The 15903-nt window shown below is 43.0% G+C and overlaps 1 protein-coding gene across 2 annotated transcripts in view; it reads right to left on the bottom strand.

The window, feature by feature from the left end:
- Positions 1-6555: 6555 nt before the first annotated feature.
- Positions 6556-15903, bottom strand: part of SLC26A2 (solute carrier family 26 member 2) — an 86008-nt gene continuing 76660 nt past the window's right edge. For both annotated transcript variants that reach the window (XM_075344638.1, XM_075344639.1), the window contains exon 3: positions 6556-11557. In XM_075344638.1, coding sequence (XP_075200753.1) covers positions 10034-11557 — 1524 coding nt within the window. In that variant the 3' untranslated portion in view covers positions 6556-10033. The remainder of the gene's footprint in view (positions 11558-15903) is intronic.

Below are 15903 nucleotides of genomic sequence, written 5' to 3'. Positions count from 1 at the left end.
GAAACTTGGTTTACTCCTGTGTGATAGTCTGCTTAATGGTCGCACCAACACCCACACGACCTGAGTACGCTGATTCCCCTGAATCTCCCCGCCTGGCCTGCACCACGCTTCTCTACGTCTCCATCGTACAGAGCCTTGGAGCATACCCTACCTGTGGAGGGAACGTCATCTGGCTGCCCCATACCATCTACCCTCGGGTACTCCCATCGGCAGCGGCGGTACTCCCCTTACTGCGTCACGAACACTAACCACCCCTGTAAATAGCCCCTTTTATTTTCGAGTGTCTGCAAGCCCCCGAGTCCAGAGACCCTCGAGCCACAGTAACCTCGGATCCAAGCAGTCCGACTGCCGCAGTGGCGGTACATCTCCACAGATGTTCAATGGGATTTAGATCCGGACTCATTGCTGGTCATTTCAGAACTCACCAGGGCTTTGTTTCTATTACCTTCTGGGTGCTTCTTGATTTATGTTTGTGGTTATTGTCCTGCTGGAAGACCCATAACCTAGGAAGCAAATGCAGCTTTCTGACTCTAGGCTATATGTTGTGACCCAAAATCCTTTGGTAATCATCAGAATGATGCTTAACATGCAAAGCACGCAGTGCCAGAGACAGTAAAACAACCCCAAAATACCTTTGAAGCTCCATCATATTTGACTGTGTAATTTTCTTTGCAGGCCTCATTCTATTTTCGATAAACAGTAGAGTGATGAGCTGTACCAAAACGCTCTATCTTAGGCTCATCTATCAACAAGATTTTGGCTTACTCATGTACATTTTGACAAACTGCAGTGTAACTTTTTTATTTCTCTGTGTCAGCACCTCTCAACTGGAGTTTTGGACCACTCTTTTTTTTAAAAAAAGCTCCAAATCTCTCGGATTTGAAGGGTGCCTTCTCCTAAAAGCAATTTTAAGATGTCTCTATGATGCCCCTGGACTAGTCAGGGTGTCACAGAGAACTGCACTCCTTTCTCTTATGGTTCAGAACTCACCCTCCATGGTTCTGGGATCCTAACCTTTGATATTGCTCCATCAGCATTCAAATCCTAACCACACCTCACACCACACCCTGTCAGGCACACCAGTGGGTGGTCTAGCTGGAAAAGGGCCACAAGCCTAGGGGTCAGATAGGCTGGGAGGGACGTAGTAAGTTGAGTGGTAGCCCTCAGAGAGTGAGGAGCTGAGGGAATTGGGGCTCCCTGGGAGACTTTGGTTAGGTCGCAGACGGTGGTTTGGGACCAGAGGAGTCGGAGACCCGGTCACTGGGTATTGGAGAAGGGTGCCCAGACTTAGTTTTGGAGAACAGTCGGCACCGGAAAATCTAGTGACCGGACTGGTACCGAGCACAGCAGTATACTGGACCATAGATCAGGGAGTAGCTTCACGCAACCTCATAATTAACCTGTGGAGAATAGTCTCTTTATGAACCTTCCCCAAGAGTTCAGAGATCGAAGGCACCAACACAACGAGGGAGATAGAACTTTCCAGCTTATGCGGCCCACTGAGATCCCAAGTGTCAGCCATCGAGAGCACAGCTCCTCTAACTAATTGTAGGGAGCGGGACCCCGAAAGCTTCAGGCTCAGGGGTCACTCAGAAACATTTAAATATAGTGCATGGAGGCAGGTCCAGAACCATCAGCAATACCAACGGGGACGGATTCCCGGACGAGCTCCCCTGACCGGCAGCGGCACCCAGAGACTTGGTTTACTCCTGTGTGAAAGTCTGCTTAATGGTCGCACCAACACCCACACGTTCTGAGTACGCTGATTCCCCTGAATCTCCCCGCCTGGCCTGCACCACGCTTCCCTACGTATCCACCGTACAGAGTCCTGGGGCATACCCTACCCGTGGAGGGAACGTCATCTGGCTGCCCCACACCATCTACCCTCGGGTACTCCCATCGGCAGCGGCGATATTCCCCTTACCGCAAACCACGGGTGGCGTCACGAACACTAACCACCCCTGTAACTAGCCCCTTTTATTTTCAAGTGCCTGCAAGCCCCCGGGTCTGGAGACCCTCGAGCCACAGTAACCCCGGATCCAAGTGTGGTGCCCTGGACTAGCCAGGTCGTCACAGGTACTACAACACACACCCCCAACCTGAGACAGGCACATCAGCCAGACACAAAATCCTTGTTGCCTCCCTCCAGGGGCTGATGTCCACACCAGGTGAGGTGGAGCCAGGCGGTTGGCCCCACCAACTGAGGAGTTCACAGTCCTGGAGGCGGGAAAAGGAAGTCAGTTCAGTTAGGGAAGGGCAAGTGAGAGGAGTGAAGAAGTAGTGGAGGAGCAGACTGACCGTGTCCGGGTGTGTGGCCCAGGCACCAAGAGCAAGGTTGGGAGACGGTGGTGGCCGTCTGCAGGAGAGGCAGATCAACGCGGAACCGTAGGACCGGGGACGGACGGTGGCCCGCTGGTACCGAACCGCGGAGCGAAGTGAAGCCAGCACACACAGGCAGGGCCTACGGACCCCGACCAGGTTTGAAGTCGCCATTAGAGCTCAAATCCGTTAGTGACCGGAACCCCAGGGGTTTCCTAACAGCCAAGACCCAATTGAAGGCAACCGTCCGACCAGCAAAAGGAAATACAGCTAGCGCCACAGCTAGAGTTCCAAGGGCCAGAGCCTGCGGGCAAAAGGGCTCCTCCGGCACATATATACACTGGGGAGCGGGTTACCGGTGGGAAGCCATCAGGACCGAACATACACAAAGGTGCAAGGAAAGGCAGCCACCACTAACCGTCCAGGAGAAGCCACAGCAGCCGGCTGCGGGACCCGTTCATCCAGCCGTTTGGTTTACCAGAGACTTTGCGTACCTTTGTGGCTGAGGGAGTACTACCGTGCCGTGTGGCACCGTGCTGCGCAGTCAAGGCGACCCTGCACCCATCCAACCCTGCCTCCCTGTCATCTCACCGGGCCCCGGGACCACCAACCCCTACCCACGGAATGGGAGAACAACATCCCAGCTGCTCCCTGCCATCGCTCCCGGGATCCCCGTCACCAGCAGCGGTGGTGCCCAACCTCACCACAACCCGTGGGTGGCGTCACGGACCAAATCCCCAAACCAAACTACCCCCTTTCACTCACGGGCGAGGAGCACCGCTCGAGTCCCCGGATCCAGCGCACCGCTCGAGCCACTGAGCAGCCATCGCAGCAGCGCCGGACCCGAGCATTAGCGAGCACAGCGCAGCGGCATCCTTCCCCACCCGCGACACAAGCAGTCCGACTGCTGCAGTGGTGGTACATCTCCACAGATGTTCAATGGGATTTAAATCCGGACTCATTGCTGGTCACTTCAGAACTCACCAGGGCTTTGTTTCTATTACCTTCTGGGTGCTTCTTGATTTATGTTTGTTGTGATTGTCCTGCTGGAAAACCCATAACATAGGAAGCAAATCCAGCTTTCTGACTCTAGGCTATATGTTGTGACCCAAAATCCTTTGGTAATCATCAGAATGATGCTTAACATGCAAAGCACGCAGTGCCAGAGACAGTAAAACAACCCCAAAACACCTTTGAAGCTCCATCATATTTGACTGTGTAATTTTCTTTGCATGCCTCATTCTATTTTCGGTAAACAATAGAGTGATGTGCTGTACCAAAACGCTCTATCTTAGGCTCATCTATGAATAAGATTTTGGCTTACTCATGTACATTTTGACAAACTGCAGTGTAACTTTTTTATTTCTCTGTGTCAGCACTGGGGTCCTACTGAGTCTCCTTCCATAGGGTTTCATGTCATTCAAATGTCCACAGATAGTTCACGCTGACACTGATGCACTCTGAGCTTGCACGACAGCTTGAATTTCTCTGGAACCTGATTAGGCTGCTTATACACCATCCGGACTGACTATGCTGTGTTGCTTTCATCAATTTTTCTCTGTCTTCCATGTCCAGGGTGGTTATGTACATTACCATGGGTTGTAACCTTCTTGATTATGTTACGTACTGTGGATAAAGTAATATCAAGATATTTGGAGATGGACTTGTACAAAGCTAACCTATTGTATCCTATTGTATCCAAAGCATAATCATATCTCTAGCAGGGACACAGTGTAATAATAAAAGATAACTTTTAATAAAGCTGTTAAAATACCTTCCCATACAGCCAAATTTTGTATAAAGTGATAAAGTGCTCAAAGTGTACCAGTGCTCAAATATAAAAAAAATTGGTTCGGTCTCACCATATGTACTTGATGAAGAGGCCATTCACAAATGAGAGATGAGATCATGAGCCGGGGTAGAGGATCCTATTAACCCTGTCGTGCCCCGTGCTTTGTCTCCCGTTCTCACAAAGACAGTGCCTAGTGTGGTCTATCCCACTAATTGATGTCCCTATTGTATAACCTCCCAACATGTTTCGTCCACCACTTATGGTGGTACTCCTCAGGAGTGATATTATCAAAGTGTAATGAAACCCCTAGTTTATGGATACTTAAATTCATAAAGGGAATGAGGGGGTTAAACTTTTTGTCAAAACCATGGTTTGCTGCACATCACTCTGTCAGGTTTTTTTGGGGGTGGTTTTGACAAAAAGATTAACCCATAGTCCTCAAAAGGTTAATAATTTAATACATTTTTAATTTTTGCTTCTTGATTACATACAAAGTGAATCTGAGTATATCCATATAGACATGCAGGTCATATGAAGCTGAATCACATGATACCTTGAAATCTGTAATACGATTTCTTATTCCAGAGTAATCCACATTTTCATAATATGTAAATGAGCTGTTGAGAACTGTGGACTGGAAGCAGATCACCCAGAGAATCTGCCTCCTGGGCTTATTATAAATGAAGGGGAAATTACTCTTATGAGACATGTAACTAACAGTACTGTAGAACTGAAAATTGTCTCATAGTAGTGAAACATAGCTGAAGAAAAAAGACATGAAGCGCACATCCAAAAATCATACTGTGATCTAATGCCACTAGGCAAAAATGTATATACCTGAACATGAGATTCTTGGTTTAACATTCTGATCAGACTGTATGAAGCCAACTGCCATGTCACGGCGAACCCCTGAGTGGGTCCCTAACTTATCTGAAGCCTTAAAGGTGCGGCACTGCATGCCAACCACCACCACAGCGACAGTGCACCAGCAGGGCAGGTGATCTGGTGCCTCACAACACTCATGCTGCATGGAGGAGTCCCCATGACTCCAGGCCACACCACCCCACTGACACAAAACCACGACTACAATGGCTGCCACATAGCACAAACCCATTTGGCACAGGTGGTTTTAATTAGCAGGAGACTACAAGGAGAGGTTCTGCTTTTTTTGCTCTCAGTTCACATACTGAGAGCTTGTGGAAGGTGATTTGGGCACCTCCTTTCACAGAGTTCTGGTGCTGTGTGGCGGCCATTGCTGTGGTGGTTTTGTGTCGATGGGGCAGTGTGGCCTGGAGCAAAGGGGGCTCAGCGTTTTACCATGTGTCACATGCCCTGCTGGTGCACTGTCGCTGGGATGGTGGTTGGCGCGTGGCGCCACACCTTTTAAGGCTTCAAATAAGTTAGGGACCCACTCAAAGGTTCGCTGTGACGTGGCAGTGGGCTTCATACAGTCTGATTAGAATGTTAAACCAAGAACCTCATGTAGAGGTATATAAATTTTTGCCTAGCAGCATTAGATCAAAGTATGATTTTTGGATGTGCGGTTCATGTCTTTTTCTACAGCTATGGCATATTGTCTCATAATAGTCACGGGTGTGTAATGCTTGACAGACAGTAATGTGGTGTCTGGCTGTAGATGGTCACAGCATTTGGCTACACAAGCTGTTCCCTGATTCCCTTTTTTCCTTGGGTTTATCCCTTTCTCTCTAGGAACCTTCAGATTTGCTCACCTTTCAGCTGTTAATCAGCACTTCCCTTGTGACTTTAAATACTCTCATTTCACCTTGCTCTTTGCTGGTGATAGACTTAGAAACCTACGCAGGGTCTGGATGCAAGCAGTGCGCTTATATCCATCTGAAAAACTTTGTAGTTTGTTGCTGCATCACTCCCTAAGTCTTCCTGGAGATAAGTTGGTTATGTGCTTTCCCCTGGGTGTGCCCCCTGTGTCTTCTTTAGAAGTAGTGGGGTTGACTAAGTGCTCATCCCATCCTTACCCTAAATAGTGCCCAGCTCAGGGTTTGCTAGGTTTAGGTATCCTCGGCGCATAGCTGCAGAACCTATCTAGGGTGGTCAGGGGAGCCAGGGGCCAGTGGAAGGCTTGGTCAGGGGTCACCATCCCCCACCTTCCCTAGACACAGGGTTTCCCTTCCCTTTCCTGTCACCGAACGCATGGTACTTTCCTATACCTAACATCACAATAATAATCTTGTTAGCAGTAGTGATAACTGAGCACTACCATGCTCGGGTGCTTGGTACTCGTAACGAGCCGTCGGACACTCGGACGGGCTCGACTTGTTTACCGAGTACAATTGAAGCCAAGGGAGAACTTGAGAATTTATCTGGAAGAGTGACAATTAAATCACCTGCTTGTGCTTCCCAAAATGTAGTTAACACTTGCAATATATAAACATAAAACACAAAAAATCACAAGAAAACACACAAGAATCTTATAAAGAATATGACTTTTATTCCTTTCAAAGGCAACAGTGAAAGTACAACAGATACGACTTACTACAGCTATTACTAAATGTATTCTGTAAAGCATGTGTAATGCTGAGAGCAATCATTTCATGTAACATTTATTCTATAAAGTGCTTAATTTTTGATCCAGTTTGGAATGATATACTGACCTCCTACGTGACCTGACCTTCTAATTTGTCATAGCAATAGATTTGTTTCTGAGTTTCTGTACATTATGTAACTCAAGCTCACAGTGATTCATTAAATTAAACATCATAAAAAACAGCAAATAGAGCAACAGAAAAGTATGTATAATGCTTCTCCATACAGGTCTATAAAAGTTACAGGAACAGCAGAGCACTTTCCTGTAGAGTCTTATGGAGCATTGACAGTTAATGACCTCACGTATATACTGGTAAGGAGGGATGGTGGACTCTGTACCTTCCTACTAACTGGAGGCTGCTAGTGACAGACCCCCAGCTACCTAACATGTATATTGAATGCTGTGCATATGGAATTGTTTTATGGGGAAGCCCCTATAAAATGGGTAAATAAAAAAATAGTGCATAATAATTAATTTACTTTATTTAAATGCCATTTTCATATATAAATTAAATATATTTTTATAATATATTAAATGACAAGGCTATGTGTGTGTTGTCATTGCTTTTCATATTTTATATTTTTACCTTTTTTCATAAAACCTTTGTATTTATATAAAAAGTACTGTAATTATTATTGATAAGTCATAAATATTCATTGAAAGCTGGTGAGCCATATCAAGTTCAGATTTTACTTTCATAACACATAGTATTATTAAAAACAGGCATCAATTAGTTAAAGGGTAACCATGCCATACTTTCAAATAGCTGTTCACAAAAAGTGGTTCTGTTTTTGGACAAGGGGAATAACACTATTTCTGGCCATAATATGACTTGCACTTTTCACCAGTTTTCTTATCTGCAAGCGCTGTCTCTTAATTTGCACTAAACTAACTGACTCTGAGCTAGTGGGTGGAGACTAGTTCCTCTGATGTGTTCCATAAAGAGCTCAGCACACAGACAGGGATTCATTCTGTCCTTTTTTACAACACAGAGGAGCAGGAGAAGTCTGGAGGAAATTCTACAGTAGTGCTGAACAGTGTGGATTTCAATCTATCTCTGGAGTGAGATAAAAGATTTGCTAGAAAGCTCAGCACCATCTTTCTGTCTCTCCTTGCTTGTTTTCTCACTCTGCTCCTCCTACCTTTTTCTTCTTCCCTTTCCATAGAGTATAATGAGCTGTGTAACATGACACATTTCTCTGCTAGAAGTCCTGTCTGAGAACGATGGAATTGAGCAGTTTTTCAGAGTAGATGATAAGTTCGGGAGGTGAACAAGTGGCTCATAAATGGTTAGGAAGCAGATTTCTCTGATAAGATACAGTTTTTACATTCTCCTGTACTATTGATTTAAGTTTGTTGAAAGTATAGTTATCAATTAGTGGCATTGAGAAGAGATTGCTAAATCAAAACAATTTAAACCTTGCCTTTCCTGTGCTGTTGAAGCATGGTTCAAACTTACCATTGTGTTTTCTATGCCACTGTGGTGCTACTCTTGGATACAGGAAGAATGAAACCAGTCTCAGTGGGGGAGGCAGTGGGATACAAACAGAGGGCACCTGGGAGGGTATCTGTACATGGCAAAAGTAGCATCACTTGGGTGGAGGACAGCTTTGATACTATCTCTACGATAGCATGGACTAATCTCATTTAACTGCAGACTGCCATTGAGCCATTACCTAATAATGTAATGCTGACGGGGATTATGGCAGGTTGGTTCAGTTTCGCTGCATGCCAGACTACAAAATACCACATTTTCAAAGTTCATTATCAGTATACTGAAAATTGTAAGACTGAACCAATGACCTAAAATTCCCACCACTGACCCACATTTATACACAATATGAGGAGATATTATATTTTAAAAAAATGTCACAATCTGTTATTCACAGTAAAACATTAAAATAAGCATTAGAGAAGTATCATCCCTATTTCTTCCTAGATTGTAAGCTCTTGGAGCAGCGCCCTTACTACAATTGTTTGAATTGTTGAATACTTTATAATGCCTGATTTTGTTTGTACGTGGACCATTCTCTGTATTGTAAAGTGTTCTAGAATAGGGTGACGATATATAAGGATTTCATTCCACAGTTGCCTCCCACAGCAAGTAATCACAATTATCATCTGCAATGAGAAAATTAATCAATCATTGCTGTGGTTAATAAGGGCACTTTGTTTCTGAGATTTGTTAAATAAGGCTCATAGTTTAACAAGTATTAAGTACAACAGGCAACTGTCATATTGATTCCATGTAAGCACAAACACATACCACTGATATAACTATTGTTTTATAGTGAACACTAGTGATGAGCGAACACTACCATGTTCGCATGCTTGGTTCTTGTAACGATAAGGTTTGACGCTAGGATGGGCTCAACCTGTTTACCGAGTATAATGGAAGTCAATAGGGGACTCTAGCATTTTTACCGCAAGATCTCCAGTTTCCCATTGACTTCTCTTATACTTGGTAAACAAGTCAAGCCCGTCCGAGCATCAAAATGATGAGTGCCGAGAACCCGATTATAGTGGTGCTAGCTTATCACTAGTGAGCACATAAACATAGGGTGTTCTTCACCCTACGTGTAAGGCTTTGTGTCTGCGAAGTCTAAACATTACAGTTTAGCATATAAGTCCTATATAACAGTCACCCCGGCTGCTGTATAGGGCACATGAGCACTGAAAAATGAATCAATGGCTCCATCTAGTGTCTAAATCTCTATCTAGCCACTTGCATTGCAATTTCCTTCGGTAGCAAACACAACCGGTATGTGACATGGGCTGTGACTTCAATCTTTACAATCTACATTTGTAGGCGTTAGTAGAACCCAGTGACTTATCATCTACTGATTTATGCATTACAATATTCTTCCTATTGCTTGAAAAATAGTATTTAAAATGTAATATCTTTGATTTTTGTCTGCATAAAATAGTCCTTCCATATCAAAACACTAAGAGAAAGCTATGCAATTCATTTCACTTATAAATAAAAAATAGTATATTTTACATAGGAAAGATAATCTGATAGTTTGATACCCTGAGTGATCAACTAAACATATTCACACATTATTATACAGTGTAATATGTCTCCAAATAATTCCTCAGCAAATTGTAACAGTACCTCCTGTAAGAGCCATAGATATTTCTGTGTCCTTTCTTACGATTAGCTCAACAGCCAATTTGGATGGGAATATACGGAGTTGTCTTCATAAAAAGAATGAATGAATGAATGAATGAACGAATGATGGATGGATGTAGACTGTCTGCAGTTCGACACTGCATGCTTCGGTAGTGCACATGTATTTTAGAATAAACTATAGTACCTATGGCATGGTAACATAATGTAACTTTCACTGCTATATCTTTTACACTGCTGACCCATTATTGAAAGCATCCCGTTGCTCTTGCTCATACAGTGCAAACTGTACCGCTTGGTGGATGCTGTGAAATACCATAGTTCCTTCTTCCCTTTTAAAATAGTCCCCATTTCTAAGGGAAGTCCTCACAGAACTGTTGCACTGAGCCAACAGGACACGAATGCCAATGTCATCATAATCTTTCAAGACTTCCTTCAAGGAGTTTAACCCAGCCGTATCAATGAACTGGATGGTACTACAGTCAATGATTATTGAGTGAACAGACAATTGCTCCTGGTAGAGCCGCTGTACAGTTTCCACCTGGGTAAGACCTATTTCTGTGATGCCCTCTTTCTTCTGCAACTTCTCTTGCTTCTTCGCTGCTTTCTTTTCTGCTGATGCCACCGATACTGGATCCACACCAACATGCTTATATAAGGCTGATTTGAAGCATTGCTTATTCACATAGTATAGTGAGGCTTCAAACCTAAATACCTTAATTCCTTTTGTGGTGTTCAGGTCCTTATATATTGTCATAGATTCATATACTTCTGAGGCCTCCACTCTACCTAGAAGTGTTACCCCTGGATTCTGAGATCTCACAACGACGCACAGCATGGAAAAGACAATGCCAATCAATAGTCCCAGTTCTGTACTAATTAATGCTGATGAAAACATGGTGACCATCCAAATAGATGTGTCCACTTTATTGACCTTCCACATCTTGGGAAGATCTAAAAATTTTCTGAGAGCACCTCTCAAGTTCACTATGGTGATAACTCCAAGAACACATTTTTGGAGAGAGTAAAACAAAGGAGCAATTACCAGTAGGACCAACAGAATGACTAGTGAGGTCATGATTCCTGAGATTTGAGTTCTGCAACCAGTGGACTCTTTAACAAGCGTTTTTGCAAGTGCAGCACTTGTGGTAAAGCAATGAAAAAATGAAGGTATGATGTTGCAGAATCCAATGGCATACATTTCCTGATTGGCCTTCACCTCATACCCGTGTTTCTTGGCAAACATCTCAGAAAGGGAGACAGTGATTGCAAATCCTATAATTGCAATGGACAATGCCCCTAATGCTATGTTAGGAATTAGGCCCCATTCTGGTGGCTTTGGCATTAAAAATCCAGTAGGAATCTCACCTGCTATACTGGACCCATAATTTTCCTTGAGATGGCCAAAGTAAGAGGCAAGAGTTGCACCAACTACTACAAAAAGCTCAATAGGGATCGGAGCTTTAAGTTTAGATTTGAAGCACTCATTGAGTTCTTTGGCCGGAACCAAAACTAAGAGGCACACAAAGCTGGTAACAAGGTCACAAATGTTGGTATTGTGAATATTCTGGAAGATATAAATCCAAGTATAAATTGAAGAGCCAATCCCATTGGCACGTGGTAGACTTAGGCCTAAAAGATATTTCACTTGAGATGTAAGGATTGTAAAAGAGGCACCCGTTGCAAATCCACTGAGAAGTGCATCAGAAAGGTAGACAGAAACAAAGCCAACTTGTAGAACTCCCATTATTACCTGTGGAGTAAAAAAGAAAAAATGTAAAGTTAACACAGGCAGATACAAATAATTACAAGTCTAAGATCCCATTAAATCACAATTAAAGTGTTTGTGTTGATCCATTAATACATATATATTAGAAATTAGCAATTCTTTTGCAATTCAAATTTGCAAGATTCACCAAAGTTTCTCAGAAAATTTGAGTTGCAGCTAGTTAATTGGGTGTAAATCAAAAGCACTTTAAAGCATCCAATTACCATGAAAAACATGTATGACACTCACATTCTGATCTTCTTCGCTGCTGTTCTGTCATACTATATATATGTTGTTTTAAGGCATTCTCTCTAAATCCCTATAGCTAAACTGTGAGTCTTGACATCCTGTCACTATCCAGATTCAAGACAGAATTGCTGCTGCATTTCCTGCTTCTGCTTTTATACAGGATACCATAAACCCTCCTGATTGGCTGTGCTTTACCATGTGATAGCTCCAAGTTAATGTGTGAAACCTCACCCGAAGTCACGTGATCCTTCCCTTGCTGATGCAATCTTCTGCAATGTTTAAAATAATGAAGGCCATTTTAGACAATTTGCAAGTAGCAAATTGTTTGATTTCACCAAGTTCAGCAAATTCCTTAAAATTCTGCACAAATTCAATCTGAATTAAATCGATTAACCTATCTCTAATATTTACTTTTAGAATACTATTACCGTTTAATAACATTTTCTTTGCTCATCATCAAAATGTATTGATGGATTACAGAGATGTAATTGAGCATTTCACCTGGACCACTTTTACACCCACATACCATAATTTTAATAATAAAAAATAATTATTTTTCTTACTAAAATTCTAGTTTGTAGATGTAACTTATTATAATTAATTATAATTAAGAGGAAATAATTTTTTCCTTCTTTGCAGAGCAGTGATAAGAACGAGCTGTTAATGGACATACTCCGAAACCTAATTATCTGTACATAAAAACGCATTCCTAAATGAATTATACTTAGAGCTTTACTCCATGGCCAATCACTTTTCGTATAATCCCCTTACTGCGGAGGCGTCTAAGACTGCCCAGGTGATAGCAGAGGCCTGTGCAGAATTCCCTTTATTGCTGTTGTCGACATGTTTTTAAATTACTATTTCAACACAATAGCATTTAGAACTCTAATTAAAATATAATTAGGACATCCATGTCTATGCAAAAAAATGGAGGGTTCACAAGAAATCATTTTCTATACCTTGAGGCTTCAGCCAAACGCTCGATATGCACACAAACTATTCCGCTGCTATTATTCCACTGCTATGGCCGGAAGGTGCAGTTGATTAAATGATTTGTGCGCTATATATAGAAAGCTAAAACTACTTAGCCAGATTACTGTATAAGCAGCCACCATTCCATTGTTCTCTACTTGATCCTCCAATGAAACCACATAGCTTGGTATTAAAACCCTCCACACATCGGCTATATATATATATATATATATATATATATATATATATATATATGTATACAGTTAGGTCCAGAAATATTTGGACAGTGACACAAGTTTTGTTATTTAACTGTTTACAAAAACATGTTCAGAAATACAATTATATATATAATATGGGCTGAAAGTGCACACTACCAGCTGCAATATGAGAGTTTTCACATCCAAATCGGAGAAAGGGTTTAGGAATCATAGCTCTGTAATACATAGCCTCCTCTTTTTCAAGGGACCAAAAGTAATTGGACAAGGGACTCTAAGGGCTGCAATTAACTCTGAAGGCGTCTCCCTCGTTAACCTGTAATCAATGAAGTAGTTAAAAGGTCTGGGGTTGATTACAGGTGTGTGGTTTTGCATTTGGAAGCTGTTGCTGTGACCAGACAACATGCGGTCTAAGGAACTCTCAATTGAGGTGAAGCAGAACATCCTGAGGCTGAAAAAAAAAGAAAAAATCCATCAGAGAGATAGCAGACATGCTTGGAGTAGCAAAATCAACAGTCGGGTACATTCTGAGAAAAAAGGAATTGACTGGTGAGCTTGGGAACTCAAAAAGGCCTGGGCGTCCACGGATGACAACAGTGGTGGATGATCGCCGCATACTTTCTTTGGTGAAGAAGAACCCGTTCACAACATCAACTGAAGTCCAGAACACTCTCAGTGAAGTAGGTGAATCTGTCTCTAAGTCAACAGTAAAGAGAAGACTCCATGAAAGTAAATACAAAGGGTTCACATCTAGATGCAAACCATTCATCAATTCCAAAAATAGACAGGCCAGAGTTAAATTTGCTGAAAAACACCTCATGAAGCCAGCTCAGTTCTGGAAAAGTATTCTATGGACAGATGAGACCAAGATCAACCTGTACCAGAATGATGGGAAGAAAAAAGTTTGGAGAAGAAAGGGAACGGCACATGATCCAAGGCACACCACATCCTCTGTAAAACATGGTGGAGGCAACGTGATGGCATGGGCATGCATGGCTTTCAATGGCACTGGGTCACTTGTGTTTATTGATGACATAACAGCAGACAAGAGTAGCCGGATGAATTCTGAAGTGTACCGGGATATACTTTCAGCCCAGATTCAGCCAAATGCCGCAAAGTTGATCGGACGGCGCTTCATAGTACAGATGGACAATGACCCCAAGCATACAGCCAAAGCTACCCAGGAGTTCATGAGTGCAAAAAAGTGGAACATTCTGCAATGGCCAAGTCAATCACCAGATCTTAACCCAATTGAGCATGCATTTCACTTGCTCAAATCCAGACTTAAGACGGAAAGACCCACAAACAAGCAAGACCTGAAGGCTGCGGCTGTAAAGGCCTGGCAAAGCATTAAGAAGGAGGAAACCCAGCGTTTGGTGATGTCCATGGGTTCCAGACTTAAGGCAGTGATTGCCTCCAAAGGATTCGCAACAAAATATTGAAATTAAAAATATTTTGTTTGGGTTTGGTTTATTTGTCCAATTACTTTTGACCTCCTAAAATGTGGAGTGTTTGTAAAGAAATGTGTACAATTCCTACAATTTCTATCAGTTTTTTTGTTCAAACCTTCAAATTAAACGTTACAATCTGCACTTGAATTCTGTTGTAGAGGTTTCATTTCAAATCCAATGTGGTGGCATGCAGAGCCCAACTCGCGAAAATTGTGTCACTGTCCAAATATTTCTGGACCTAACTGTATATATGTATAAATATTATTTTTATATATATATACTAAATAAAATAGAAACGCAACACTTTTGTTTTTGCTTCCATTTTTCATGAACTGAGCTCTAAAGGGTGCTTTACACGCTGCGACATTGCTAACGATATATCGTCGGGGTCACATTGTTCGTGACGCACATCCGGCGTCGTTAGCGACATCGCAGCGTGTGACAGCTAGGAGCGACGATCAACGATCGCAAAAACGTCAAAAATCGCTGATCGTTGACACGTCGCTCCAAATCATAATGTCATTAGTGTTTCATTCCACAGGTTGTTCGTCGTTCCTGCGGCACCACACATCGCTATGTGTGACACTGCAGGAACGACAAACATCATCTTACCTGCGTCCATCGGAAAGGAAGAAAGAAGGAGGTGGGCGGCATGTTCCGGTCGCTCATCCCCTCCCTTCCTCTTCTCTTGGGCGGCCGTTTTGTGACGCCGCTGTGACGTCGCTGTGACGCCAAACGTACCTCCCCTTTGAAGGAGGGATTGTTCAGCAGCAACAGCGACGTCGCTGAACAAGTATGTGCGTGTGATGCTGGCATAGCGATATTGCTCGCTACGGCAGCGATCACCACATGTCGCACGAACGACAGGGGCGGGTGCTATCGCCCGCGATATCGCTAGCAATTGCTAGCGATGTTGCAGCGTGTAAAGCACCCTTTAGATATAAGACTTTATATATGTACACAAAAGGCCTTTTTCTATCACATGTTGTTCTGAAATTTGTTTTTGTGAGCACTTCTTTGCTAAGATAATCATCCACCTCACAGGTGTGGAGTATCAGGATCCTGATTAGACGGCATAATTATTGCACAGGTGTGCCTTATGCTAGCCACAATAAGTCTTCCCCGTGGTCCCCACTATAGCTTCTCATAAGCCAGATCAGTTCCCATACTTTGCACTGACGAGGGGCAATCACCTCAAAACACCGTGTCTGCATATTGAGATTCTGATCTGGCATAAATCCTTAGTCATATGAAAAGGCTTGTTAAAAGGCCACTTTTGACTTGTAGGATTGCTATTTCCAATAGAATAGTTTGTCTCCTTCCTCCCTGGAGAGACAATTTGATCCACAATAAAAAGTCACCTAAAATGTGCAGCTTTACAATATTTGGGGGTCAGAAAACCAGTCAGTATCTGGTGTGACCACCATTTGCCAGTCTGTCATTT

This window comes from Anomaloglossus baeobatrachus, chromosome 4 (genome assembly GCF_048569485.1).
Source record: "Anomaloglossus baeobatrachus isolate aAnoBae1 chromosome 4, aAnoBae1.hap1, whole genome shotgun sequence".
Taxonomy (NCBI): Eukaryota; Metazoa; Chordata; class Amphibia; order Anura; family Aromobatidae; genus Anomaloglossus; species Anomaloglossus baeobatrachus.
Note: the sequence above shows the minus strand (reverse complement) of the source record. Positions and strands in the feature narration are given on the sequence as shown.